Source organism: Polypterus senegalus, chromosome 9 (assembly GCF_016835505.1).
Source record: "Polypterus senegalus isolate Bchr_013 chromosome 9, ASM1683550v1, whole genome shotgun sequence".
Taxonomy (NCBI): domain Eukaryota; kingdom Metazoa; phylum Chordata; class Cladistia; order Polypteriformes; family Polypteridae; genus Polypterus; species Polypterus senegalus.
Genome location: NC_053162.1, coordinates 171,272,615 through 171,298,418, shown reverse-complemented (window position 1 = coordinate 171,298,418; position 25,804 = coordinate 171,272,615). Strand labels below are relative to the sequence as shown.

General features: G+C 40.3%; 2 protein-coding genes across 5 annotated transcripts in view; one reads left to right on the top strand and one right to left on the bottom strand.

Moving 5' to 3' along the window:
• The window catches only part of LOC120535980 (coxsackievirus and adenovirus receptor homolog), a 38,868-nt gene extending 37,832 nt beyond the window's left edge, over nucleotides 1–1,036 (top strand). For all 3 annotated transcript variants that reach the window (XM_039764237.1, XM_039764238.1, XM_039764236.1), the window contains exon 5: nucleotides 808–1,036. In XM_039764237.1, the coding sequence (XP_039620171.1) occupies nucleotides 808–869 (62 nt within the window). In that variant the 3' untranslated portion in view covers nucleotides 870–1,036. The remainder of the gene's footprint in view (nucleotides 1–807) is intronic.
• Nucleotides 1,037–9,389: 8,353 nt separating this feature from the next.
• ccdc153 (coiled-coil domain containing 153) lies at nucleotides 9,390–25,789 on the bottom strand. 2 transcript variants are annotated; one of them, XM_039764230.1, is made up of 7 exons: nucleotides 25,781–25,789; nucleotides 19,753–19,827; nucleotides 11,014–11,079; nucleotides 10,659–10,778; nucleotides 10,489–10,581; nucleotides 10,152–10,282; nucleotides 9,390–9,989 (listed from the first exon to the last, which is right to left on the bottom strand). In XM_039764230.1, the coding sequence occupies exons 2-7, from the start codon at nucleotides 19,817–19,819 to the stop codon at nucleotides 9,861–9,863; spliced, it is 606 nt and encodes a 201-aa protein (XP_039620164.1). In that variant the 5' UTR covers nucleotides 19,820–19,827; nucleotides 25,781–25,789; the 3' UTR covers nucleotides 9,390–9,860. The 2 variants fall into 2 exon arrangements, with proteins under 2 accessions (XP_039620164.1, XP_039620163.1); XM_039764229.1 differs by lacking the exon at nucleotides 25,781–25,789 and adding an exon at nucleotides 24,096–24,147.
• Between the last annotated feature and the right edge of the window lie 15 nt (nucleotides 25,790–25,804).

Below are 25,804 nucleotides of genomic sequence, written 5' to 3'. Positions count from 1 at the left end.
TTTGGCTGTTGCATTTATCCAAGGCACGGTGGTGCAGTGGTAGCGCTGCTGCCTCACAGTAAGGAGACCTGGGTTGGCTTGTGGGTCCTGCCTGCTTGGAGTTTGCATGTTCTCCCCGTGTCTCCTCCCACGGTCCAAAGACATGCAGGTTAGATGCATTGGCAATCCTAAATTGTCTCTAGTGTGTGCTTTGGTGTGTGTGTGTGTGCCCTGCGGTGGGCTGGCACCCAGCCTGGGGTTTGTTCCTGCCTTGAACCCTGTGCTGGCTAGGATTGGCTCCTAGCCCACCGCAGGGCACGCACACCCACACACCAAGCACACACTAGGGACAATTTAGGATCAACAATAACCTAACTGACATGTCTTTAGACTTTGGGAGGAAACTGGAGCACCCGGAGGAAACCCACGCAGACACTGGGAGAACATGCAAACTCCACGCAGGGAGGACCCGGGAGGCAAACCCAGGTCTCCTTACTGCGAGGCAGCAACACTACCACTGTGCCACCATCCTGCCCTGACTTACAACATTTATGATACAATTGGTTACATTTCTTTTGGTTTTCCAATTGGAGCACAGACAGATGAAGTGACTTGCTCATGGTCACACAGTGTCAGTAGTAGGATTTGAATCCACAACCTCAGGGTTTGAAGTTCAAAGCCTTAACAACTAATAATTTATGTGCTATCTTCTTTGTTGGGTTTGTTATGCATGTTTGTTGTTGTGAGCAAGTGCAGGAATATGTGTGTGTTTGTCTGAGGGCAAATAGTCAGCTAACAGACACAATATCTTTGGTTTTTCCATATCAGACAGGACTCAAGTGACCGAAGTGGATGTCATCTATGAGGCCATGCACCCCAGGGTGTCCTGAGAGATCATTAGTTCTACAGTACATTCTGTCATTCGGGCCTCTTTCAAATATGCCAGTTCCAGAGCTTGGCAACAAAAGTGTCAGTGTTGTGCTGAGAGATTTCATATTTTACATCTCTCAATCAGGCCACCTTTTCTATTCCATAGGTTTGTTTTCTTTTCAGAACATTATTATGTTTATTATTGCTATTATTACTATTACTTTTTTATTATTTAATTTTATAAATATATAATTCATTATAGATAATATCATAATTATATATAATTAAAATAAATGTATGTATATATTAGTACAATTATTATTACTTTTGTTGCATGTGAAACCTGTTCTTTCTTTTTTTCCCCATCCATCCATTGATTACCACACTTGCTTTATCAGGATCAGGGCATGGAGTCTATCCTGGCAGTATATGGCATAACACTAGAAGTAACCCTGGACAGAATGCCGGACTATCACAAGGCACACTCTTGCACACATACATACGCTCACTCATACTGGGCCAGCTCAGACAGCTCACTGAGTGTCACATTTTTAAACCAATCCAACACTTCAGGAAGGTAGCACTCAAAGTAGCAGTAGTGATTTTGAACTGCAAAGAGCAATGGTGCTCATGTTTAACTGGTCCGACAGAGAGCAAGCTTCTGATTCTGACGAATTGTCTATAGCTAAAAAGATCCCAGTTAAACACATACATCTTTGTCATGTGTGTGGAGAGCACACTGTATGTGTTAAAAATTAACATAACCTGTTGCAAGAGAAATCAGATTATTCATTGGCATTTGAGAACCTCAATGGATTTGAGGTATAGGTGAGCAGTACTTTGGTGCAGGTGCTGTGTGTGCGCTCTGTTCTTCAGGTGCAACAATAGTGCTAGAGTAAAAAAAAAATGTAACAATTTGGAAGCTTTTACTTAAAATATTTTATAAAATATGCATTCCAAGTAAAAGGCGTCTCACACCCTGTCAAAAGGAGATGAAAAGGACTTTGATTAAGAAGTGCCAGAGCAAGTACAGATGATATTATCAAAACACACAAATCAATAAATGTGCCTGATGACACTGAACCACAGACAAGACTGCACAGCATTCATCTTCTGACAGCACAGCTAAACAAATACCTAAAGGAAATTGTGATTATTGTCTAATTGGAAATACAAACATGCCACGCCAGAATATTACAACAGCATTTTAACACATGGTAGATCTATAGACCACAATGCCTACTATGATAATTATACAATAAAGACATCATCAAGATTTGGGGCAGCCACCCGTATATTTTTTTTCCCAGCTGCAAAAGTTTAAGTTTTTTAAGCACAATGTGCATAGAACAGAGTCGACAACAGAACTGATTAAAATAGCCCAAGATGGAGGCTTTAAAGGCCTGTAGAGGAAATGATGTCATCTAAAGGGCCGGAACCAGACGTGACGTCAGCAAAGGGTCGGCCGGAGTAGCGTCAGCAAAGGGGCCGGCTTCGGAAGTGATGTTTTCTGAGGCTCCGGAACCTTGCAGGATTTCCTGGGAAATGTCTGTAGGGAACTGGGAAAGATAGTCCGCGCACTCTGCCGCCCCCTGGTCGGATGTTTTATTACAATTACTCAGACCCTTTAGCTGCCTCCGACTCGCACATGTGTGACACTACCTAAATTCCATTTGCTGTTGCTTTGCTATATAGTGATACTACGGGGTTCGCCCCCTGCTCGCTTTGCTTGCCAACCTCCCCCCGGCTTGCGCTACACGCCAGCCACTTCGTGTCTCTGCCACTCACGTTGTGAAGAGGGGGGCTCAACATACCCCAAGGAGACGCGGTCTCTCCTCTGAAAACCCCTCTTAAACACTGATACAATGGGAAACAAATACAGTTTTTTAGCTCCTCTTTACTCAATCAGATGCTGGCTTGCTGCTGCTGCTGTGCCTCGTGATCTGCATCTTGCGCAGCGCTTCGAACATTTCAAAGCCTGTACAGAACTGTCCTACTCTTTGTCTTTTATTTCCATCCTTTTCAATGGCAGATTTTACAGCTCTTTATCACATACTTTTTAACAAGTTGTCTCCAGATATGTACAGTATTATAATTCAAGAATCATGTCTAGCCCCGTGAGACTAGAGGGCTAATGTTACCATAGGTTTTCATTCTAACCACTTTCTAATTAGTCTTAATTACTTTTTTGTTTCAGTTTTAATTGGCTTACTAAGACTAAGACCCCTTAATTGCGTCTTTTTTCATTACATTTGCCACCAGGCACTAAAGAAATTCAAAACAAGCCAACATATGACCAGCTAAACAGCATCCATCATACAGTATCTGAGAATAAAAAAGGTGAATGTGTCAGTAATATGCATCTGCTCAGATCCACAAATGATGGAGCGCATATGAAAAACAAAGTCAACAATTTTGAAAATGTATGTTGTGGCAGAGTGAGAGCACGAACAAACCATGGAATTAAATAATGGGTTTAATTAATGAAAAGAATTGGCTTCTAATTAAGAAACTGGTTGGAGTGAAGTTCATTGGAGTTTGAGGCCCTGACTTGGCTGGTCATCTGTTGGCTCAGTTTACATCTCAATGTTGTTTAAGTGCCATTTAAAGAAAAGAAGAAAAAAAAACAAAGATTCAGTCCTCTGTATTGTTTTTAAAAAAGCAAATCAATTAAACTGAAGGGAAAATAAGTTAACAGCAAAAACTGGTTATTAATTAAGAAAAGTGGTGGGAAAGAAAACTATGAAGTAAGATAGTTGTCACTCCATAGAAAACCTGCAGCCACTGCAGCTGTCCAGGATCAGAGCTGGAGACCATTGATATACAGTGATGTGAAAAACTATTTGCCCCCTTCCTGGTTTCTTATTCTTTTGCATGTTTGTCACACAAAATGTTTCTGATCATCAAACACATTTAACCATTAGTCAAATATAACACAAGTAAACACAAAATGCAGTTTTTAAATGATGGTTTTTATTATTTAGGGAGAAAAAAATCCAAACCTACATGGCCCTGTGTGAAAAGTAATTGCCCCTGAACCTAATAACTGGTTGGGCCACCCTTAGCAGCAATAACTGCAATCAAGCGTTTGCGATAACTTGCAATGAGTCTTTTACAGCGCTCTGGAGGAATTTTGGCCCACTCATCTTTGCAGAATTGTTGTAATTCAGCTTTATTTGAGGGTTTTCTAGCATGAACCGCCTTTTTAAGGTCATGCCATAGCATCTCAATTGGATTCAGGTCAGGACTTTGACTAGGCCACTCCAAAGTCTTCATTTTGTTTTTCTTCAGCCATTCAGAGGTGGATTTGCTGGTGTGTTTTGGGTCATTGTCCTGTTGCAGCACCCAAGATCGCTTCAGCTTGAGTTGACGAACAGATGGCGGACATTCTCCTTCAGGATTTTTGGTAGACAGTAGAATTCATGGTTCCATCTATCACAGCAAGCCTTCCAGGTCCTGAAGCAGCAAAACAACCCCAGACCATCACACTACCACCACCATATTTTACTGTTGGTATGATGTTCTTTTCTGAAATGCTGTGTTCCTTTTACGCCAGATGTAACGGGACATTTGCCTTCCAAAAGTTCAACTTTTGTCTCATCAGTCCACAAGGTATTTTCCCAAAAGTCTTGGCAATCATTGAGATGTTTCTTAGCAAAATTGAGACGAGCCCTAATGTTCTTTTTGCTTGACAGTGGTTTGCGTCTTGGAAATCTGCCATGCAGGCCGTTTTTGCCCAGTCTCTTTCTTATGGTGGAGTCGAGAACACTGACCTTAATTGAGGCAAGTGAGGCCTGCAGTTCTTTAGACGTTGTCCTGGGGTCTTTTGTGACCTCTCGGATGAGTCGTCTCTGCGCTCTTGGGGTAATTTTGGTCGGCCGCCACTCCTGGGAAGGTTCACCACTGTTCCATGTTTTTGCCATTTGTGGATAATGGCTCTCACTGTGGTTCGCTGGAGTCCCAAAGCTTTAGAAATGGCTTTATAACCTTTACCAGACTGATAGATCTCAATTACTTCTGTTCTCATTTGTTCCTGAATTTCTTTGGATCTTGGCATGATGTCTAGCTTTTGAGGTGCTTTTGGTCTACTTCTCTGTGTCAGGCAGCTCCTATTTAAGTGATTTCTTGATTGAAACAGGTGTGGCAGTAATCAGGCCTGGGGGTGGCTACGGAAATTGAACTCAGGTGTGATACACCACAGTTAGGTTATTTTTAACAAGGGGGCAATTACTTTTTCACACAGGGCCATGTAGGTTTGGATTTTTTTCCTCCCTAAATAATAAAAACCATCATTTAAAAACTGCATTTTGTGTTTTCTTGAGTTATATTTGACTAATGGTTAAATGTGTTTGATGATCAGAAACATTAAGAATAAGAAATCAGGAAGGGGGCAAATAGTTTTTCACATCACTGATATATATGGATAACAAAACTGAGTGCCATTATGAATAATGCTGCACATCCTCTCTCCTGCACACTAGCATAGAGGAGTTTTAGCCAACAAATTATTCAGAGGAAGTGCATAAAGAAATGCTATTGAAACTTCTTTAAAGCTACAGCAGTATGCCTTTATAATTCTTTACAGAGACTGTGGCCACTCATTTTATTTTTATCCAAGTCAGAAGTTTTCTTTCTTTTTAGTAATTCTTGTGTGTATTTTAGAGAAGCTGTTGTTATGGTTTTTATTATAATATTTATTGAGCTTTTGTAAAATGCTACATTCTCCCCTGGAACAAATAAAATACTATCAAACTATGTATCTATAAAATATATACTGTATATATATACTGTATATATATATATATATATATATATATATATATATATATATATATATATATATATACACTGTGTGTGTGTAATATATATATATCATCTTTTTTTGGCCCTGTTATTTCCATCTTAATTCTGCTAAGAGTACAACCTGTCCTGTCATTAGTTTTATAAGTTAGTTTATTGTTAGTTTGTTTATAAGTTAGGAACTAACCCTGGTCGGGATGCCAGTATATTGCAGGGTACTCTTACTGATACTGTGTTTAGTGTTAGCAGCCAAATGTGGGAGATGTTGGAAACTGATGGTGCATCGAAATAAAAACTTTGCAGAAAAGACAGGAAGACCAAGCCCCCATGCACACAGTGACTGGGCTGTTTTTCCAGCCTTGGTCTTTAGGGTGTGGATGCAGAAGTGCTGACTAAACTATACAGCCTAGAGTTGTATCAAGATGCTTTAAATGTCAAACGTTTTTGCTCTTGTAAATCCATCCATCCATTTTTTAAACCCACTTTATCTTGAGTAAGGCTGTGAGGGACCTGAGCCTATCCTAGCAAGCACAGTGCACAAGGCAGAAACAGTCCTTTTACAGGGTGCCAGTCCATCACAGGAAGGACACACAAGGGCCAATTTAAGATTGAGAATCCACCTAACCTGCACATCTTTGGACTGTGGAAGAAAACTAGAGCACCCAGGGGAAACCCACCCAGACACATGTTGAACAGGCAAACTCCACGCCAGGAGAATCCTGGACATGAAACATGGCCACCAGCAGTACTTACCACTGTGCCACCCACTCTTGTAAATGAAATGTAAATAATAAAGTGATACAAACATGAAACTGTTCCATATATAAATTGTACTTATTATCTGTTCGGGTAGTATGCCAATTCTAACCCTGCCCTGTTTTTTCACTTTTGTTTCCCTAAGAAATCAGTATGTGCTCATCTGGCCTAGGAGAAAAGGCTAATTCAGTTTAGGCTGGCACCTGAGGGACTTGGGACTAGTTCCAGTGTCATGTTACTTGTTGTATGTACCAGTCTGCTTTGCTGACTCTCTGGTTTAACTGGTGGCTCTTCACTTATTTATGGAATGTCTGGTATTTAGATTAGTGAGGCATCTTAACGTCAAACACTCCCCACCAACCCAAGACTTAATAAATTCCTTTGAAGTCAAACAAAAACATTTCAAACAGAATCACCTTTATGCTTTAATTTCCATTTATTTACTGTAGAATCAATAAATTCCAAAAACTCTGAAATGAAACTGGATAGAAATGGAAATGCATTGCACGTGGGAAAACATACTGTATCTCGCTGGTCAAGGATGGCACAATATTTTTTATTATTTTCTCTCCTTCCCTAAATATGTATGCCAGGATAAAGCCTGGTCTCTTGGCATGACCAGTCTGTTAAAGTGCATTTTGCACCTGGCACCACCCTTTTGAGTCTTTGTGTAGGAAAATTTATTGATCACGATGAAGCTACCTGATGAAGGGAGCAAAGGTGGAGTGCAGCCCACATACTGACAATCTTGTATACATTTTGTGTGTGTGTGTGGGCATATCAAATAACTAAGCCAGAAAGTTTGTCTGTCCCAATGTTCATCACAATGCTAGCACCAAGTGAGAAGAAGAGTAAAGATCCCAAATGTACAGTTTTGGTGATTAATAAAAAAAAATTTAAATGCATGAACATGATTCGAAAATTTAAGGAAAACCCTAAAACAGTAAATTCTAATTTAATTCTGAAAGAAAAAAATATATAAAAGTCATGAGAAATGTGGCAACACTGTCACGTCATCCACATATAATGGAGGCTACTATTTTAACCGGAATCGGAAATGGCGGGGAAGTTTATATTGCAGTATATCTAGGATTTCCAGTGAACTCCCTTTCAAATTCAAGCAAATTCAGTTTCAAGTATGTTTTGTATTTACGATATCCATAAATAAAGCACGAGGACAATCACTTAAAGTTACTGGAGTTTACCTCAAAGAACTGTGCTTTTCACACGGCCAGCTAGCTATACATCACCTGTTGCAGAGTGGGATCAGGAAGGAATGTATGCATTCCTGCTCCTAACAGCAAAATGAAACACACTGAGTATCATAAGGCACTTTAAATGATTTGTAGCTACTATAATCTATTATTCGTTAATAATGGCAGTTTGACTTCTGAACAATATTCAAATAATAAATTAATTGCTAAATAATAAATGGAAATTGTTTCACTTTTTTCCAAACCGAGTGACAGCCGGGCATTCCTGCTAGTGTGTGTGTGTATTTATACTTTATATATATATATATATATATATATATATATATATATATATATATATATATATATAGTGGTATATGGCCAGCTTGTCATCTCGCCCAATACCCCCAGGCTGCCAGATGGAGCCCTCCCTGCAGTATGGAGGTGCCCCGAAGACCAGCAGGGAATCATAAACAATGGAGTTTTTATCCACAGCCCTGCTGGATACCACAGGGGCTGCAAGAGGGAGCTGCAGGGAGGGGCAAAGAGTCATATGTGCCCTATAACCCGGAAGTGCGTCATAGGAAGAGCGACGGCAGAAGTGACGTACTTCCGGGGTGAAGAGAAGGACTTGTACCTGACCCGGAAGTGATAAAGAATCAGATGGACTGGGGATTGGGAACACTTCCGGGTCAGGGAGTATAAAAGGACTGTGGGATCTCCCAGATGGGGAGCTGAGCTGGGTGGAAGGGTGGCAACGCGTGTGGGAGTGGAGGATTGTTTATTATTATTATTGTTGTTATTTGGATGAGTATAGTGGAGGAGAGGGTGCTTTGTGCGCTGTGGCATTTAAATAAAGTCAACATTTGGACTTTTATCTGGCGTTTGGAGTCTTGGACAGGTGTTCAAGGGAATGATAGCGCCCCCTATCTGTCACTCTATATATATATGTATATATATATATATATATATGTGTGTGTGTATATATATATATATATATATATATATATATATATATATATATATATATATATACACATATATATATATATATATACATATATATATATATGTATATATATATATATACACATATATATATATATACACACACACATATATATATATATACACATATATATTGAGCATTCGTAGTTTCCATCCTCTTTCTCTGTCTGTGTTTAGCATGCGTTTGCTCAGAGGTTGATGCTCTTGCCACTTTCTGAGCAGATCTTTTTCTCCACCCTAGCGGCCCGCTTCTTCTTTTCTTTCGTCGGCATCTTTTCGCATTAAAACTGATTAAGTCAGTTTTTGTGTTGCAATTACTTTGTACGTTTTCTAATTTTTCACATGGCACTTAAGTCTTCAATGTGCCTCAAGAATGATTTAAGATATGAAGAGGTAGGGGAAGTGTGGGGAATGAGAACAACGCTTGTACGCATTCGCCACACGGCTGCCCTGCTGGTCGCTGCCGAGAGTTGATTCTATAATAAAATAAAATAAAAAGACGAATAACCTTGGAGGTCAATCATCACACCAAAAGTGGATAGTAGACGTCACGTAGTGTATGTGTACCAAATTTCAGGTCAATAGTTCAAAAGAATTACGAGCTACAGGTGATTTAAAATTCTGGACAGACAAATGAACAGCCACGGTAGCGTATTATAGAAGAAGATATACGCAGGGGTGGGCAAAAGTAAGTTTACAGTTGTGAGTACATTGAACAGTTTATTCTTGTATTATAATTTATTATTGTATTATCTGTCTTATTGTTATTATTATAGTGTGTTTTAGTGTAGTAGCAATCATAACCTGCATGTCTTTTTCCATATGAACTATGGCAAACCTACTTTTTCCCACCCCTGTATATACCGACACATTCTGCCCAGGTTACAAGAGTGTGGCTGCGTAAGCAGAGAGTGTGGGTACTTGATTAGCCTTCAGTGCAGCAGTCCTGACCTGGGTGGCCCATTATGAAGTGCAAATTATGGCAATGAAGGTTTTAGAGGAAAGCTAAACACCATGAGGAAGCATTGCTGTCTGTTGTGTCACCACATTATCTAGGACATCCACGTAAATAAAACCAAGAAGAATTTGTGACATCAGCAAATGTGTGTGTGACAGGCTGTTTCCTCTTTAGCCTGCCCAATCTGCACCACGTGGGCTCCTCCTCTCTCAGTGCCTTCCATATTCTTTTTAATTCTCTTGTAAGCAGGGGTGACATCTGGTGGTTCCTCTTGAATACTACAAGCCAGGTGTTCCTCAGATATCCAAGGGGTTGAGCCCAAAGCCAGCCAGCTTGTGTTTGTACTCCAAATGCAAGGCTGTGCTCACTTTTACCCAGTTCATCTTGGTATCTGCAAGACGTGACAGAAGATTGTCTAGACTGTCCTGCAAGGCAAGAGGTCACAACATGTGTTGGTCTCATTGAGGTTGCCACACATTCATACACTCCTAAAAATCCTACAATGTTAACTAGGTCCCTGAATGCAAAGTTCTGTCTGTCTAGTAACAGTTGCACGTCATCTAGTCTGGGTCTGGCCAACCACTCACGTGAAGGATCTTCTCATATTCCGTCTCCATGTTGTCTATCTTTCCTTGAAGTTCAGCAATGGTAGCATCCTTTTCCTGGGTGATGCGTTCTCGCTCCTCCCGCTCATTTTGCAGAGATTCTTGGCACACAGCTATGAGGAGAAAACCACAGCATCACTCTAGGATTTGTAGAAAGGAACTTGGCCACTAGTCATGTTAGAAAGCACCCCTATTCAACCTTGGTCAACAGTTACTATTATCACAGTAGTAAATGTTTATCTAATTCACATGATTGTAAGTGTACTTCAACATATCGAGAGAGAAGAGCACCCCATGCCACAAAGTGGTGTGAACCTACCGAGCTGCTGACGTAGTCGGCTGACTTCAATTTCCAGCTGGTGAACTTTGACCCCCATTTCTGTCTGCATCGTTTTGTACTGTCTGGTCAGGTCTGCAGTGAAACACAGAGAAGGTCACACATTGGGACAACAAAGGCAGGACCTCCTTTCACTGCATACTGCTACCCACCTGCACTGATAGCTTTCTTGTCATCCTGCTCCTCACTCAGCGTCTGCTCCAGTGAACTCAGCCTTGTCTTCAGCTCATGACTGCACGCCTGTGCTTGCCTTGCAATATCCCGACGCAGGGCTGGACAGATGGAGAGACATGGGACACAACTCAGTTACCCTGCTCAGCAACATCTTGTAGATGGTTGGAGTCATTTACAGAAGAGGAAGATGTAAAGTGGAAGAAGAGAAGAAGAGAAGCTGGTGACGAAGGACATCCCATCCAAGAAGTCAGAGACATTGACCAGAATTCAATAGGTCAATTATGACCAGGCTGTGTGCAAATGTGGCATTTCCACAGTAGTGAATCCGCTTACCAAGGTGGTCCTTCAGGACTTCAACATCAAGGGTGCTGCGTCTGTATTTCTCCTCCAGGCTATTCCCTGTTGTTAGTTCAGAAAAATAAAAAAGGAATCAATAAAATAAGCACAGGTGCAAGCAAAGGTTTCTACATAGACTACAAAAACATAAGTTGGATGTAATAGCCATTTGTTATATACTTAGAATATGTTAAATTGCTAGAAGTGTTTTCATAGTTAATGTTTAAATGTTTGCCTCTATATTAGTGCATAGCCTTTGGAAGGTTCTAGTAAAACCCCCATAAGCTGAACTGAAATGGAATATTCTAACTATTTCTGTCCTTCTGACTACAGATTAGTCCCAGTTTATGATCTGCCTACAGTCGGGGAGGCATGGAGGGCAAACAGTTTCAGACGATGCCGTATTCAACGTGCTGCGCCGTACATACAGAAGGTACTGAATATATTAAGTAAAGCTCAGATAAGTTTGCCATAGTGAAATAACACCGCCATTAAGTATAGAAAGCAACTGAAGTTTAACAAGAAAACGCTTTAAGTTTGTAGAAGAAAAATGTTCCCTTTTGCCTTTAATTCTGTGTGTATAATAACTTTTTTTCTCTATTTTTGCATAAACTGTTTTGCTTTGAATTTTCACTAAACCCTTTTAAAACAAACTTTTTGTTGGACTGAGAAATTTCTTTTTGTACACATTTGACTCCTTCTGATCCTACCTTACCAACACAGTAGCAGCTCGATTTCAAGACGCGGCTACACTGCACACTTTCATATAGGAACACTATGGGATATAAAGGAGAAACTGGGAAAGGGTCAGGGACACCATTAGAAATGACACATTTGTTGAATGAATGAATGAAGCGAGACAGAATGAAACTGAAAGAGATTCAGGGATACACTAGGAATCTGTGTTGGAAGGGACTGGATGCTTAAACACATTTTTGAGTCACTAGTTGAAACAGACTATGGTGGGCTGGCGCCCTGCCCAGGGTTTGTTTCCTGTCTTGCGCCCTGTGTTGGCTGGGATTGGCTCCAGCAGACCCCTGTGACCCTGTAGTTAGGATATAGCGGGTTGGATAATGGATGGATGGATACTTGAAACAGAAGGGGGTTTATGGAAATAGCAGGAATCAAATGTGTTGTCATAGGGACTTGATGAAGTGGCAGTGATAATACAGGGTGGCAGCGACTGAACTGGTGAGAAACCCCATGCCTATAGTGAGTTAAAGTTTTCAGACCCCTTCATTTACTGCACGCTTTATCTGCTGTTTTCTTTTTTTATTATTAAGTCTACATTTTATTTATATAGTGCCTTTCTCATGCTCAAGGTGCTTCCCAGAGTCACAAACAGAACAGTGTATACATGTATGTAACATTGCATACAAATATTTTCTGCATAGAACACATGAACAGATAAATACAGAATTTAGAAAGTAATAGAATAACGAGAAAAAAAAAGTATCAAAATTTGTATTAAGTGGATAAATATGCAATATTTTCTTAATCTGTCTAATCTCAGTAACCCATTATGAAAAAGTGACAATACATGCTCAGTAAAGTTTTTCCAAATGTATTAAAAATCATAAACTGAATGGTCTCTCATTCATAGCACTTTGGATTGTGCTCAGGTACCTCCTGTTTGCTTTAATTCTCCTTGAGATGTGCCGAGAACTTGAGATGAGTCCACCAGTGGCCAAATGAATTGGTCGGACATCTCTTTGAAAGTCACATGCGTACCTGCATATAGAAGGTCCACAATTCCCACTGTATGTCTGGACAAAAACCAAGCCATGCAGTCCAAAGAACTCTCACAAGATCTCCACATTCAAACTGTGGTGAGGCAAACATCAGGGCAAGGGGTTAAAACTACTTCTATACCTTTACGTGTTTCCAGGAGCACGATGGCCTCAATAGTTGTGAAATGGAAAATGTTTGGAACCACCGTGATTGTTCCTAGTGTTAGCCTTCCAGCCAAATTGAGTAACTGGGCCAGAGGGGTTCCATGGTCAGGGACAAGAGCCCAATGGTCATTCTAACAGAACTTCAGAAGTCCTCTGACAAGATAGGAGAGCCGTTTAGACCATTTCAGCAGCACTGCATCAATAAAGTAGAGGTGCTAGATGAAATCCAGTCATGAGTTATCAGCATATGACAGTTTAAAGGACTCTTGAGAACTTGAAGAGAAAGATTATCTGGTCTGTTGAGACAAAAAGTGAATGCTCTGAGTAGAATTCCAAGCAGTATGTCTGGGGCAAATCAGGCACTGCTAATCACCAGTCCAATACAATCCCTACAGTGGAGCATGGTGGTGACAGCATCATGCTATGGGTGTGCAGGGGCAGGGAGACTGATCAGAACTGAAGGAAGAATGAATACAGAGAGGTCCTTGAAGAAAAATCTGCTCAGCCTCAGAATAGGATGAGAGTTCATCATTCAGCACAACAATGATCCAGGGCATACATACAGCCAAGCACAATGCTGGAGTGGCTTCAGGACAAATATCTGACAGTCCTTGAGTGGTCGAGCCAAAGCCCAGACTTAAACCCCATAGAACATCTGTCGAGGGTTAAACTCTTCCCATCCAGTCTGATGGAGCCCGACAGGATCTGTCAGAAAGAATAAGAGAAACTGCTCAAATCCAGGTGAGCAAAGCTTGTAGAGACTTACTAAAGAAGACTTGTAGCTGTAATGCGGCCAAAGTGGCTTCTACAAAATACTGAATTAAGAGTCTGAATACTTCTATGATGTAGAGATTTCAGTTTGTGATTTTTAATAAATTCACAAAACTTTTCTAAAAACATGTTTTCACTTTGTTATTATGAGTTATTGAGGGTATTTTATTGGGCAAAAGTGACAAGTTTATCCATTTGAAATTGAATCTACTACACAATAAAGTGTGCAGAATGTGAAGGGTCTGAATAATAATAATAAAATGTTGAACAAGAAGATGAGCTGCCACATGCAGTTAATTTCTCTGATGGGAGAAGATAGCACAGACGAAACATCAGTAGTTGAAGTAGAGGAAGAATTTCAGACTGGCTGGGTTAGGATATGAACTGGGACGTGGCCGGTGACATATTGGTAGATGGTGTCTGTACTGAGAAGGGTCACAGGGGCTCCTGGGTGACTCATACATTATATTCATTGATATTAATGAATGGAGTGGGAATAGAGTCAGTGGATGGTGAGGGAGAGGATATAAAGCCAGAGACCAAAAGGTCTTATTTTATCATAACTGAGTTCAAAGAAATGTTTTTTGGAAATGTGTTTAGAAAGTGTATTAAATTATGTTTAGAGAGGGACAGTGTGTTTATGTAGGGCTTGGCGCTGTCACTTCTTAGATCAATCATCTGGGGTTAAGTGCCTCTGTGGAGTTTCCATTTTCTTTTCGTATCTCTGTGGGCTTTGCTGTAGTGTTCTGCAGTTTTCTTCACACGTTCCCAAAGAAATGTAAATTAGGGTTACTTCTTTGTATTGTACGTTATCAGCAATACACCAATAACCCAATTGTGCTCCACTCACTTAAAATCTGGAACCAATGTAGAAAGCATTTTAAGATGGAGAAGCTTCTATCTGTGGCACCCCTGCAAGAGAACCACCTCTTTCAACCCTCACAAACATATGCAGTTTTTAATATCTGGAAAAAATTGGGAATTAACTTGCTTAGAGATCTTTATATAGACAACGTCTTTGCATCCTATGAACAATTACATTCCAAATTTAACATTCCAGCTACACATTTCTTTCACTATCTTCAAATCAGGAACTTTGTTAAACAGAACCTTCCAGATTTTCCTCATCTTGCACCCTCATCCATGCTGGAAAAAATATTGCTCAATCTCAAGGAATTAGACTCCATCTCTACAATATATAAAATCATTTTACAATCCCTTCCTTTCAAAGATCCAAGAGGACACTGGGAAAAAAGATCTCTCAATTAATATATCAGAAAAGGAGTGGAAAGTAGCAATGCAGAGAATTCACTCGAGCTGCATATGCACAAAGCATACAATAATACAACTTAAAATTATTTATCGAGCACATCTGTCTCGACTAAAACTCTCCAAAATGTTTCCAGGACATGATCCAACCTGCGAACGTTGCAACCAAGCTCCAGCCTCACTGGGTCACATGTTCTGGGCCTGCACCAAATTAACATTATTCTGGACAAAAATTTTTACTTACCTTTCAGACAGCCTTGGACTCCCAATCCCTCCTAACCCATTAACAGCTGTGTTTGGGGTTCTTCCAGAGGGGCTTAAAGTGGAGAAGGACAAACAAATTGTGATTGCATTTACTACACTGTTGGCACGCAGACTCATTCTGATAAACTGGAAGAACCCAAACTCTCCTCTTTTAAGTCAGTGGGAAACCGATGTGTTATATTATTTGAAATTGGAAAAAATCAAATACTCAGTTAGAGGATCCGTACAGACGTTTTTCAAAACATGGCAGGATCTAATCAGTAACATTTTAAAATAAGTTCATGAAGCACAGAGAATGTATTAATTTAGGTATGTGCTTGCGCTCTCTCTCTCTCAGGGGTGGGGATCGATCTGTTCTTAACTCAATTTTTCTTTTTGTAAAAACTTGATTGCTTTGTATGGATTGTAATAAAATTAATAATAAAAAACAAAAGAAATGTAAATTAGGGTTAACTGATGATTCAAAATTGGTCCCAGTGTGAGTGTGTGCATGATTGGGCCTAGTGTTCTGCCAGGACTGTTTCTTGCCTTATGCCCAGTGATGCTTGTATAGGTTTGGGCCTCCCACAATGCTGCATTTGAGTATGCAGGCTTGAGAATGTCATGTTATGCAGGGCCGTTTGAAGGAATTTGGGGGCCCCAAGCAAAATGGACATGGAGGCCCCCCACACGCACGCTCGCACGCACACACGCAAAGGAACCACAGCATAGCCATACATATTTCTGCTAGCCTACCTGCTGCAAAATTGCACCATTTGTACGAGACAAGTAGAGCTATTTTATGTGTGTAATTTATCACTTACCACTGTCTTGTTTTTCTTATCCTCCTCTTCCTTTCTCTTCTTTCTTTTTTGGCTTCCTGAAGCATAATTCCGCTTCATGACTGCCGAGGAAGTTTTGTATTTTGCCGGCAGCAGAGATTGCGTGGTTGGCTGGCTGCTGTTAGCGACGGGGTCCCCTTGAGGGGGATCCCGATAACAGTGTCATTGCACTTTACTGCATTCACTATCAATGGGGCGCTCACACAGTTTGTCGCTGCATTTTATTCTTAACCAGTCGTTGTCTTGGGGCCCCAGGCCAGCTCGGGGCCCCAAGCAATTGCTTGGTTTGCCTGCCTTGTCGCGACGGGCCTGATGTTATGTTGTATTTTGAGATAAGTAATCACACATTCACACAAGTTACTGCATCAAAACTCACACAGGCTACACCAATTCTTCAAAATATTGACTGGAGCTAAAACAAGCTTGCATCCTCTCACCCTTCTTGTTTGTTACTGTTATGGACTGTACACTAAATACAGCAATGGAGAAATCAAAATTTGGTATCCAATGGGATGAGCAAGATCGGCTGACTGACCTCAACTTTGTCGATGACATTGCTGTGCTAGTAGTGGAGGATGACCTGATGCTGCAAACCATGACTAGCAACTTTGTCAACCAGGCTGCACCACTGGATTTGGGTTTGAATGGTGACGAAACCAAAATAAGGAGAACAGGAACCAACGCAAGTACCCATCGTGGCAGCGTGATTCTGATTTTACTAATCTGATAGAGTTGTGTCCCGAGGACTGCTCTTTCATTAGCACACCGCGGCACACTGGCCGTGGAGGTGGGATCGCCATGGTTTTTAAGAAGTTATTTGTATGTCATTTTATTCCTACCATTTCATATAAGACTTTTGAACTTCAGATTGTTAAAGTTGGGCGTGTAACCCCAATATATTGTATTTTAATTTATCGTCCTGGTGCGATTAGTCCTTTTCTTACTGATTTTCAAGATTTTTTATCCACCATTATTAAGATGGATAGAATAGTAATGCTTGGTGACTTTAACATCCATGTGGATGATATTTTATGTAGTGTGGCTTCTGAATTTCTGTGTATCACCGACTCTTTTAATTTTGTTCAACATGTTGTTGGTCCTACTCATAGTGGGGGACATACATTGGATTTGGTTTTTTCTTATGGAGTTGGCTTGAATGATGTTACAATTTGTAATGTAACCTTTAGTGATCATAAGTGTGTTTTGTTTGACTTGTTTTCAAATTTAGAGCTGTCACCCTGTGTTAACTCTAGGCGTACTCGTTTTATTAATGAGTCAGTGATCAATCAGTTTGCTGATTTATTTGTGGCATCTGATGCCGGCAGTAATATTGATAATGTTGAGTTAGCAGTTAAATGTTTTAATGACCATTGTACTGATATTTTGAATAAGATCGCTCCTCCTGTGGAGTGCCACAGGGATCGGTTCTTGGACCTGTACTTTTCTCTTTATATATTCTTCCCTTATCACAGATTCTTAACTCTTTCAAAGACATCTCGTATCATCTGTATGCAGATGATATACTGCTCTATTTTTCATTTAAGCCTAACCAAATTAATACTTTGGTCACTTTAGTTGATTGTCTGTCTGAGGTTAACGACTGGCTCAGTAGTAATTACCTGCAGTTGAATTCAGGAAAAACTGAGGTACTAATTGTTGCTCCTCCTGTTCTTCATTCTGAGATCAGTTTAAAATTATCTTCTGTCTCTCCTGTTATTAAGTCGAGTCTACGTAACCTTGGGGTTATTTTTGACCAGTCCCTGACACTTGATGAGTATGTACGGTCAGTCAGCCGCTCGTGTTTCTTTCATTTAAGAAATCTTTCAAAACTAAGAAATGTTGTTTCTAAATCAGAATTGGAGATGCTTTTTCATTCTGTTATTTCTTCACGGCTTGATTACTGTAATGCTCTCTTTACAGGTTTGAGCAAGTCCTCTCTGTCACGCCTCCAGTTAGTTCAAAATGCAGCTGCCAGGCTCCTAACTCGTGCTAGCCGGAGTGATCATATCACTCCCATTCTGTACACACTGCACTGGCTCCCAGTGTTTTATAGAATTCATTTTAAAATTTTGGTACTCACTTTCAGAGCTTTGCATGGACAGGCTCCTGAGTACCTAACCAGCCTGCTCCAACGCCATACAGCTTGCCGGACTCTAAGATCTGGTCAACAGGGCCTTTTAGTTGTCCCACGCACTCGGCTAAAAACCCGTGGGGATCGTGCCTTTCAGTCTGTGGCACCAAGATTATGGAACAGCCTGCCTTGTTGTCTGCGTGGAGTCGAGTCTGTTGATTCTTTTAAAAAACAACTAAAAACATTTCTTTTAAACAAGCTTTTAATTAGTGCTAAATAGTTCCAGTTTGTTTATTTATTGATTTTTTTTACTGCTTTTGTTTATGTTTTTCCTTCAACTGTTTGTATTTATTCTGTATTTGCTGTTCAGCGCTCTGTGACCTCTTGTCTGTGAAGGGCGCTATATAAATAAACTACTACTACTACTACCATCCAGTGGCTGTGAAACAAACCCCTCTAGAGGAAGTTGACAAATTCAACTACCTGGGCAGCTGCATAGCACGAGATAGGCCTATTGACACTGATGTCCAGATGCGACATGGTAAAGCAGTGGACATTTTCCAGAAAACGCACAGCATTCAGAAATCACACACATTAACACTAAACTTGAAGATTACATTGTACAAGTCAATCATTTAACCACTGCAATTTACGCCAGTGAGGCATGGTCCATGACAGTGACAACAGCTCTCAAACTTGAAGTATTCCACCAAAAATGTCTCTAAAGACTCCTTAAGGTCACATGGTTGGATCATGTGACAAATAAGGAAAATACTAAACTGAACAGGGCTAAACAGTCTACAGAAGGACAGCGACGGTGGGGATGTCACAGGAAGACTTAGAGAGCAACATTACAACAAGACCTCTAAGCTCATGGCGTAACTTAGGACGAAGCAACTCAACTGACCAGTAACAGAGCTCGATGGTCATCATTTGCTGCCCGATGTCCCACTAGGGTCAGGAGAAACTAAAGTCTAAGGCAGGGGTCCTCAATCACGGTCCTGGAGAGCCGCAGTGGCTGCAGGTTTTTGCTCCAACCCAGTTGCTTAATAAAAAGCACTTATTGCTAAAGTAACACTTCTGCTTCACTTTAGTGATTTTGAGCCCTTATTGCTTAATTTTGTCTTAAACAGCTATTTGAATTGCTCCTTATTATCAATAACATGCAAATGACAAGAGAGCAGCAGCATTTCTCCATTTAGCTTACTTACATTTACACCTGTGTGTATTTATCTGCACTATTGGGTTTAATTAAATACTTGGAAGAAAAATGAAGAGAAAAAAGTGAAGGACTGAGAATTACTCGTCCATTTTAGCCTTCAAATCATTTGCATGATAGAAAGGGAAAGAAAATCTAGGATATGAGAATGACCTGACATAGCAGAGTTAATTTAATTTCATAGCTTGTTAGTGCTTTATTGGCAAGAATTGCTTTCTAATTAAGCAACCAGGTCAGAACAAAAACCTGCAGCCACTGCGGCTCTCCAGGACTGGGATTGAGGACCCCTGGTCTAAGGTAAGGTAATCATACATTCCAGGTTTCCTGCTAAGGTCCAAAAGACTGCAGCTTTGAACCTGAGCAAGAAGTCGTAGGTGAGGATGAGGAGTGCTTGACAGTCTGCAGTGAACTGTGGAGCACACTTACCATCTGCTGGCTTCTTCTTCTCCTTCTTGCCCTTGGACTTCTCCTTCCCCTTCTTTTTGGGAGGCATGCTTGCTTCTAAAATTGTGTGAAAAGAATAAGTCAGTTCAGAGAGGTAAAACTCACAAACGAGTAAAGCGACAGACCACCCCAGTGGCAGTGGAGGTGGCTTGTCGACTTTGTTTAATAGGCAGGCCTGTCAAGCTCCAATGCTGGAGGGCAGCAATGGCTGCAGGTTTTGTTCTAGCCACTTTCTTACCCAGTTATCACTGCTCATCTAACACACTTCTTTTGCCTGAATTTAAATGATTTGTTTCCTAAGATTCAAACTCTTAACTGTTTCTTGTTTCCCTTAACTGGCAGCCAAACAATAATGAGATACCAGTGAGCCAGCAAAATGAAAATCTTGGAAGGCCATGATTTTTGCTTCTACCTTTTTCCTAAATATTAAAAACTTCCTACTATTAATGAAACAAATAATTTCATTCAATGGCTTGTTAGTTCTTTTCTTCATTTCGAAAATTGTTGAGTTTCCTTTTTTCTGAGATCATCATCCAATCATTTTGAGGCATGGAGCAGATTAATGTTCCTCACAGGTTCACTTATTTTTTTTCAAATATTTGTCAAGGACACAAATGGGATCAAGGAGGCTGGTCACCTATTGTCTCACGTTGTATGTCATTATTTTTTGGTGGCTGGTTATTAAAAAAATGAAACGATTAAGGACTGTAAATCTTAAAATAATCAATAATCAGGCTCTCTGAAGTCTTCTGAAACAACATCAAGTCGAGTTTTGAAAGTCCCTAAAGTCTTACTGTTTACCACACTACTTGGTCACTTATTCCAAGTGTCTGTAATTCTCTGTGTAACAAAAACTTCCTAATGTTTCAGTTTCCAACTGTGTCCTCGTGTTCTTGATGAACTCATTTTAAAGTCACTGTCTCAATCCACTGGACTAATTCCCTTTATCATTTTAAACACTTCAATCATGTCACCTCTAAATCTTCTTTTGTTTAAACTGTATAGGCTCAGTTTAGAATAGGTCCCAGTGCTAACATGGTCTGAAAGCAGGAAAATGGGATAAGCATACAGGTTTCTGAACATTTAGAAATGGTTCAACTATAAGCAAACTTAAAGAAATTAAAAAGCTTTGAGCAGAATTTTTCTTAAACAAGAACTTTTCTTTTCTTGCAATAGCAATCTTTTCTCTATTTTTGTGTGAACTGTTTTACTTTGACTTTTTACTAAAGTTTTTAAAATGAGGACGTATAACGCTGCTCGTGTTGTGAAGGGGAGGGCAGCTGAACGGACGCTAAGGAGATGCCGTTGGATCATCTGCTGTCTTGCTGCTGCTGGTGAGCTGCGTGTTCTTTTTGTTGTGCTGCACGTCGATCATTTAAAGTCCCATACAGCAGCTGTCCTTTTGCCACTTCGTGTCTCTGCCACTCGCGTTGTGAAGGGAGGGCTGAACGCACGCTAAGGAGTTGTAGTCTGATCATCTGCCGGCTTGTTGCTGCTGGCGAGCTGTGTTTTCTGCTTGTTATGCTTTGCGTCGATCATTTCAAAGCCTGTACAGTAGCTGTCCTTTTACCACTTCGCGTCTCTGACGCTCGTGTTGTGAATGGGTGTTTGGAAGCACGCTAAGGAAAAGCAGTCAGATCATCTGCTGGCTTCCTGCCACTGCTGCTGCTGGCGAGCTGTGTGTTCTTGTCATTGTTGTAAAAGCTGGGAGCACATGATGTCTGTCTGCCAAAAGCATTCCAACAACTGCTTGGTTAGATATCCGTGAACTTGTATTAAATGTTGTCTCACTGCCTTGTCTCATGTGACATTAAAGTGTCTCTCGCAGGACGTCAAATTGTCTTCTGAGAAGATCACGTCTCACCTCCCTAGTCTCCTTCCCAGGATTTTTTTTTTTTATAATAGAGAGATATACTTTGTCTGTGGAATCATTTCAACACATCAAGCTTTTTGCCAGAATCCCATGAAGCATACTGAAGCTACAGAACTTTGGTAATTTTAGGTAAATGCAGCTACACCTGTAATTCGGCCAGTGTTTCCGGCATAGACTCTGACACCATGTGACCCCTGACTGCAATAATGGGTCACTCTTATGGGACATCATCAGACCTTCTTCCTCTGCAAGGAATCTTGGTCTCATTTTTGATTCTTCAATTTCTTATTCTGCCCACGTATATCACATTAAGAATTTTTCTTAATTTTACCTCCATAAAATATCCTGTGTTTACTCATTCCTCTCCATTTTCGATTCTGAGAAACTTGCCTCTGCTTTTATTACATTCGGCATCGACTACTGCAACTCCCTCCTGGCAGACACCCTTACCGATTCTTTTATCACACCACTAGTTGGTTTAAAACTCTGCTGCAAGAATACTTACACAGACCTGCAACAGTGCATACAGAACACCAATACTGCTCTGCCTTCACTGACTCCCTGTGTCTTAAATTCTGTTACTAACCTATAAAACGTAACATGGCCCTGCACTAGACTATATCAGTAACCCCCTCCAACACTAAGCTCCTACTAAGGTCCACCAATTCTGGTAATCTCATTGTGCCCCAATGCTCTTATGAGTGACAGAGCCTTCAACTCTGCTGAACCCAGACATTGGGACGACCTCCATAAATTAATGAGATCAGTCGACTTAATTCATTTTTTTTTAAACTTGAAACACATTTGTTAAGGATGATATTTAACTTGTCATGGCATTCCGACCCTTCTTTTAGTTTACCCTTCTCTTGAGGTGATCAAAATGATTTGCATTACAAATTATATTTACATTTATATTTTATGCAAGATAACTTTCTCTTTTTTGGTTTTCCATTTCGAGCACAGGCAGGTCAAGTGAATGGCTTATGGCCACACAGTGTCAGTAGCAGGATTTGAACCCACAGCCTCAGGGTGTGAAGTCCAAAGCCAGGCAGTGTGGCATAGCGGTTAAGACACTGCACTTCAAACCCTGAAGTTGTGGTTTATAATCCCGCTGCTGACACTCTGTGACCCTGAACAAGTCACCTGAGCTGCTTGTGCTCCAATTGGAAATAAAACAAAAAAGAAATGTAACTGATTGTATCTCAATAAGTCACAATATGAAGACATGAAAGAGATTAAAACAAGAATAGAAAGAGCTCTCACAAAATATAAATGTTATTCGTTCAGGGTTTTCTTGTAGTATTTCTATTTTGGTATTTTATTGTGGTTTATTTTTTCTTATTCTAATTCAAATCTCATTTATTTATCTTTATTTAGCATTTTATGCAAATATAGTCTTGAGTCTAGTCTCTGTTGTTCATTCTGAATTTTTGTAAAGTGTGTTGAGCATGGCAAAGGCGCTATATAAATAAAATGTATTATTATTATTAAAGGTAGCATAATAAATATAATCTGTTCGCTAATGGGGTTAAGGCTTTGGACTTCAAACCCTGAGATTTGTTGCTTCAGTTCCAACTACTGACATGGCAGTGTGTGGCCCTAAGCAAGTCACCTCACCTACCTGTGCTCAAACAGGAAAACCAAAAAAAATGTACCGAATTGTATCTCGAATATTGTAAGTCGCCTTAGAAAAAGGCGTGAGCTAAATAAGAAATAATAATATTCTACGTATTATCGCATAGTGTCATTTTTTTTATCATAATGTGACAACCAATTACTTGTCTTTGTTTTAGTTTTAGCTCAGCACAGAAGTACGCCTGCGTCTAATCACTTTATGTAGTAAATCAACGGGCGTCCTGTTTTGAAGCTCCGTTTCCAGGGTTTAAATCCCTCAACATATCACGTGTTAATGTTTACAATTGACGCCTCAATATTAAGCTATTAAGACCTTATTCACTGTTAATCCAGGCCATTGGTGGTGCACATGCTGCAGTTCACCTTCTTGACTTAACAGTTTTAGTAGTGCATGGTTACCCAAAATTAAATCCAAGCAAATTAACAAATAATAATATCTTGCGCCTGCAACTGAGGGTTAAACAAGATATATGAAAGGCGGTGATCCCGCGACTGGAGTTGTCTTCTCACATCCCGTCGTCGACCCCTAGCTGCGACTCCACTGTTGGCCGTTTGCTCGTACTCGCCATGTTCACCTGTATTCCAACGTCTAAAGATTTAAACTTTATAATCGGTTGGATTTGAATGAGTATTCTCTGCCATGGACTGGTAACCTGCCCTGATTTGCTTTCTGCCATCAATCTGTCGGACAACTGGAAAAAGCTCGTCCAGAAAATCAAATCAGATGGCAATTTTAAAGAAGACATGTCGCCCCGACAACCTATTGTGAAATTTGCTTTTCTAACCAACATGAGTTAAAGACAAAAGAATACTTTACCGAATACTGTGCTGCGGGTCAAAAGTTTCCCTTGTCAAAGTTTTTGTGTGCGACGCGGAGCTGTGGATGAATTCTTGGGCCAATCGTTATCTTCCATTGGGCAGTCTGGCTCGAACTGTCCAATGAGAAGCACGAGGAGGAGGGATTCAATCCGTCGCTTAGCTACAGTGTAACGTTGCCGCGTAACCCGCGGTGGATTTTTAAATGTACGTACAAGGGACGTCCAATATCGTTGTTCCAACAGAGGGCGCTGGGGCTGTATTAAATCTTCATTATGCAGTACAAGTATTATTTTAAATTTTATTAAATTGGTCTTAAACTGGAAGGCCACTATAGCTGTAAGTTTTTACTCCAGTCAGTTTCTTAATTGGGAAACAAATGCTGCGCATAACGGTTATATAGTTTGTTGCCTTGATTTTACTGACTTGCTTTTTAAGATTCTGAAACCTAAATAGCCATTTTTATTCGTAACCAGCTATCATTCCAGGTCACGGGAACGTTTGAATAAAAAAAGAAAATAAACATTATTAAGAATGTTTGATGTGTTTGCTGCTGATATGCAGCTATGCTCTAATGCGGGGTCTCAAGCTTAGTTCCAGGTGGGGTGCAGTAACTTCAGATTTTCACTGCAGCCAAGTTTATAATTAAAAGCCTATTCATGTTAATGTTATATGTTATTTAATTAAGTCCATTTAAAAAGTCCATGGACAACTTCACGTTTTTCACATTTTGTTATTTTGCAGCATGTTTTTCCTCTCATCAAGCAACTCTTAATACCCCAGAATGTCAAAATGAAAAGAGATTTTAGAATTTTTTGAAAATGTATTAAAAATAAAAAGCTGAAATATCCCATTGACACAAGTATTCAGACCCTTTCCTCAGTATGCTGTTGAGGCTCCTTTGGTAGCTATTCCAATGTGGAGTCATCTTGAGTTTGCTTCACACACCTGGATTTGGAGATTTTCTGCCATTTGTCTCTCTGCAGATCTTTTTAAGCTCTGTCAGTTTGGACAGCTGTTTTACAGACCTCTCCAGAGATGTTCATTTGGGTTCAAGCCAATGCTTTGGCTGGGCTACTCCTTTGTTGTCTTTGCTTTGTCCTGTTAGAAGGTAAACCTTTGGCTTGTCTGAGATCCTAAGTGCTCTGGAATAGGTTGTTATTAAGGATATAGATGTACTTTGCTCTGTTGTGCTTTCCCAGTCCCTCCACAGTATGATGCTGCCACCACCATGCTTCACAATTGAAATGGTATTGCACAAGTGATAAGCAGTGCTTCATTTCCTCCAGACATGACGCTAATATTGGTTTCATCAGACCACGCAATCTTGTTTCTCACGGTCTAAGAGTCCTCTAGGTATGTTTTTGTAAAGTCCAGGATGGTTTCCATGTATCTTTTCCTGAGGAAAGGCCACACTGTCATAAAGCCCAGTGTTAAGTAGTGCAATGCCCAGAGTGTGACTGGAAGCCAAGGACATAGCTAAAAAACTAAAGCAAGTTTCAATACCAGGAGAACAACTATTAGTAACCTAAACCAAGAAGAGAAGAAGTGCAGAGAGTTCAATAACAAGAGACATTTTCAAGAAGGTTTGAATGGTTTTGGAATCGTGTAGTTGGTTAGGGAATCATACCCCGTGTGACCTTTTATCCTGTCAAATCATGTATGAAAGACGGCCGGCATCCTTACCTGACCAGGACTCCCTCAGGATGG

Excerpts from the sequence above, each read along its gene's own strand:
- ccdc153 (XM_039764230.1), bottom strand. The coding sequence starts at position 19,819 with ATGCCTCCCAAAAAGAAGGGGAAGGAGAAGTCCAAGGGCAAGAAGGAG. Across the intron at positions 10,779-11,013 it reads AGTCCTGAAGGACCACCTTG|CCCTGCGTCGGGATATTGCA; the intron begins GTAAGCGGATTC and ends CCATCTGTCCAG. Across the intron at positions 10,582-10,658 it reads CAAGAAAGCTATCAGTGCAG|ACCTGACCAGACAGTACAAA; the intron begins GTGGGTAGCAGT and ends GTTTCACTGCAG.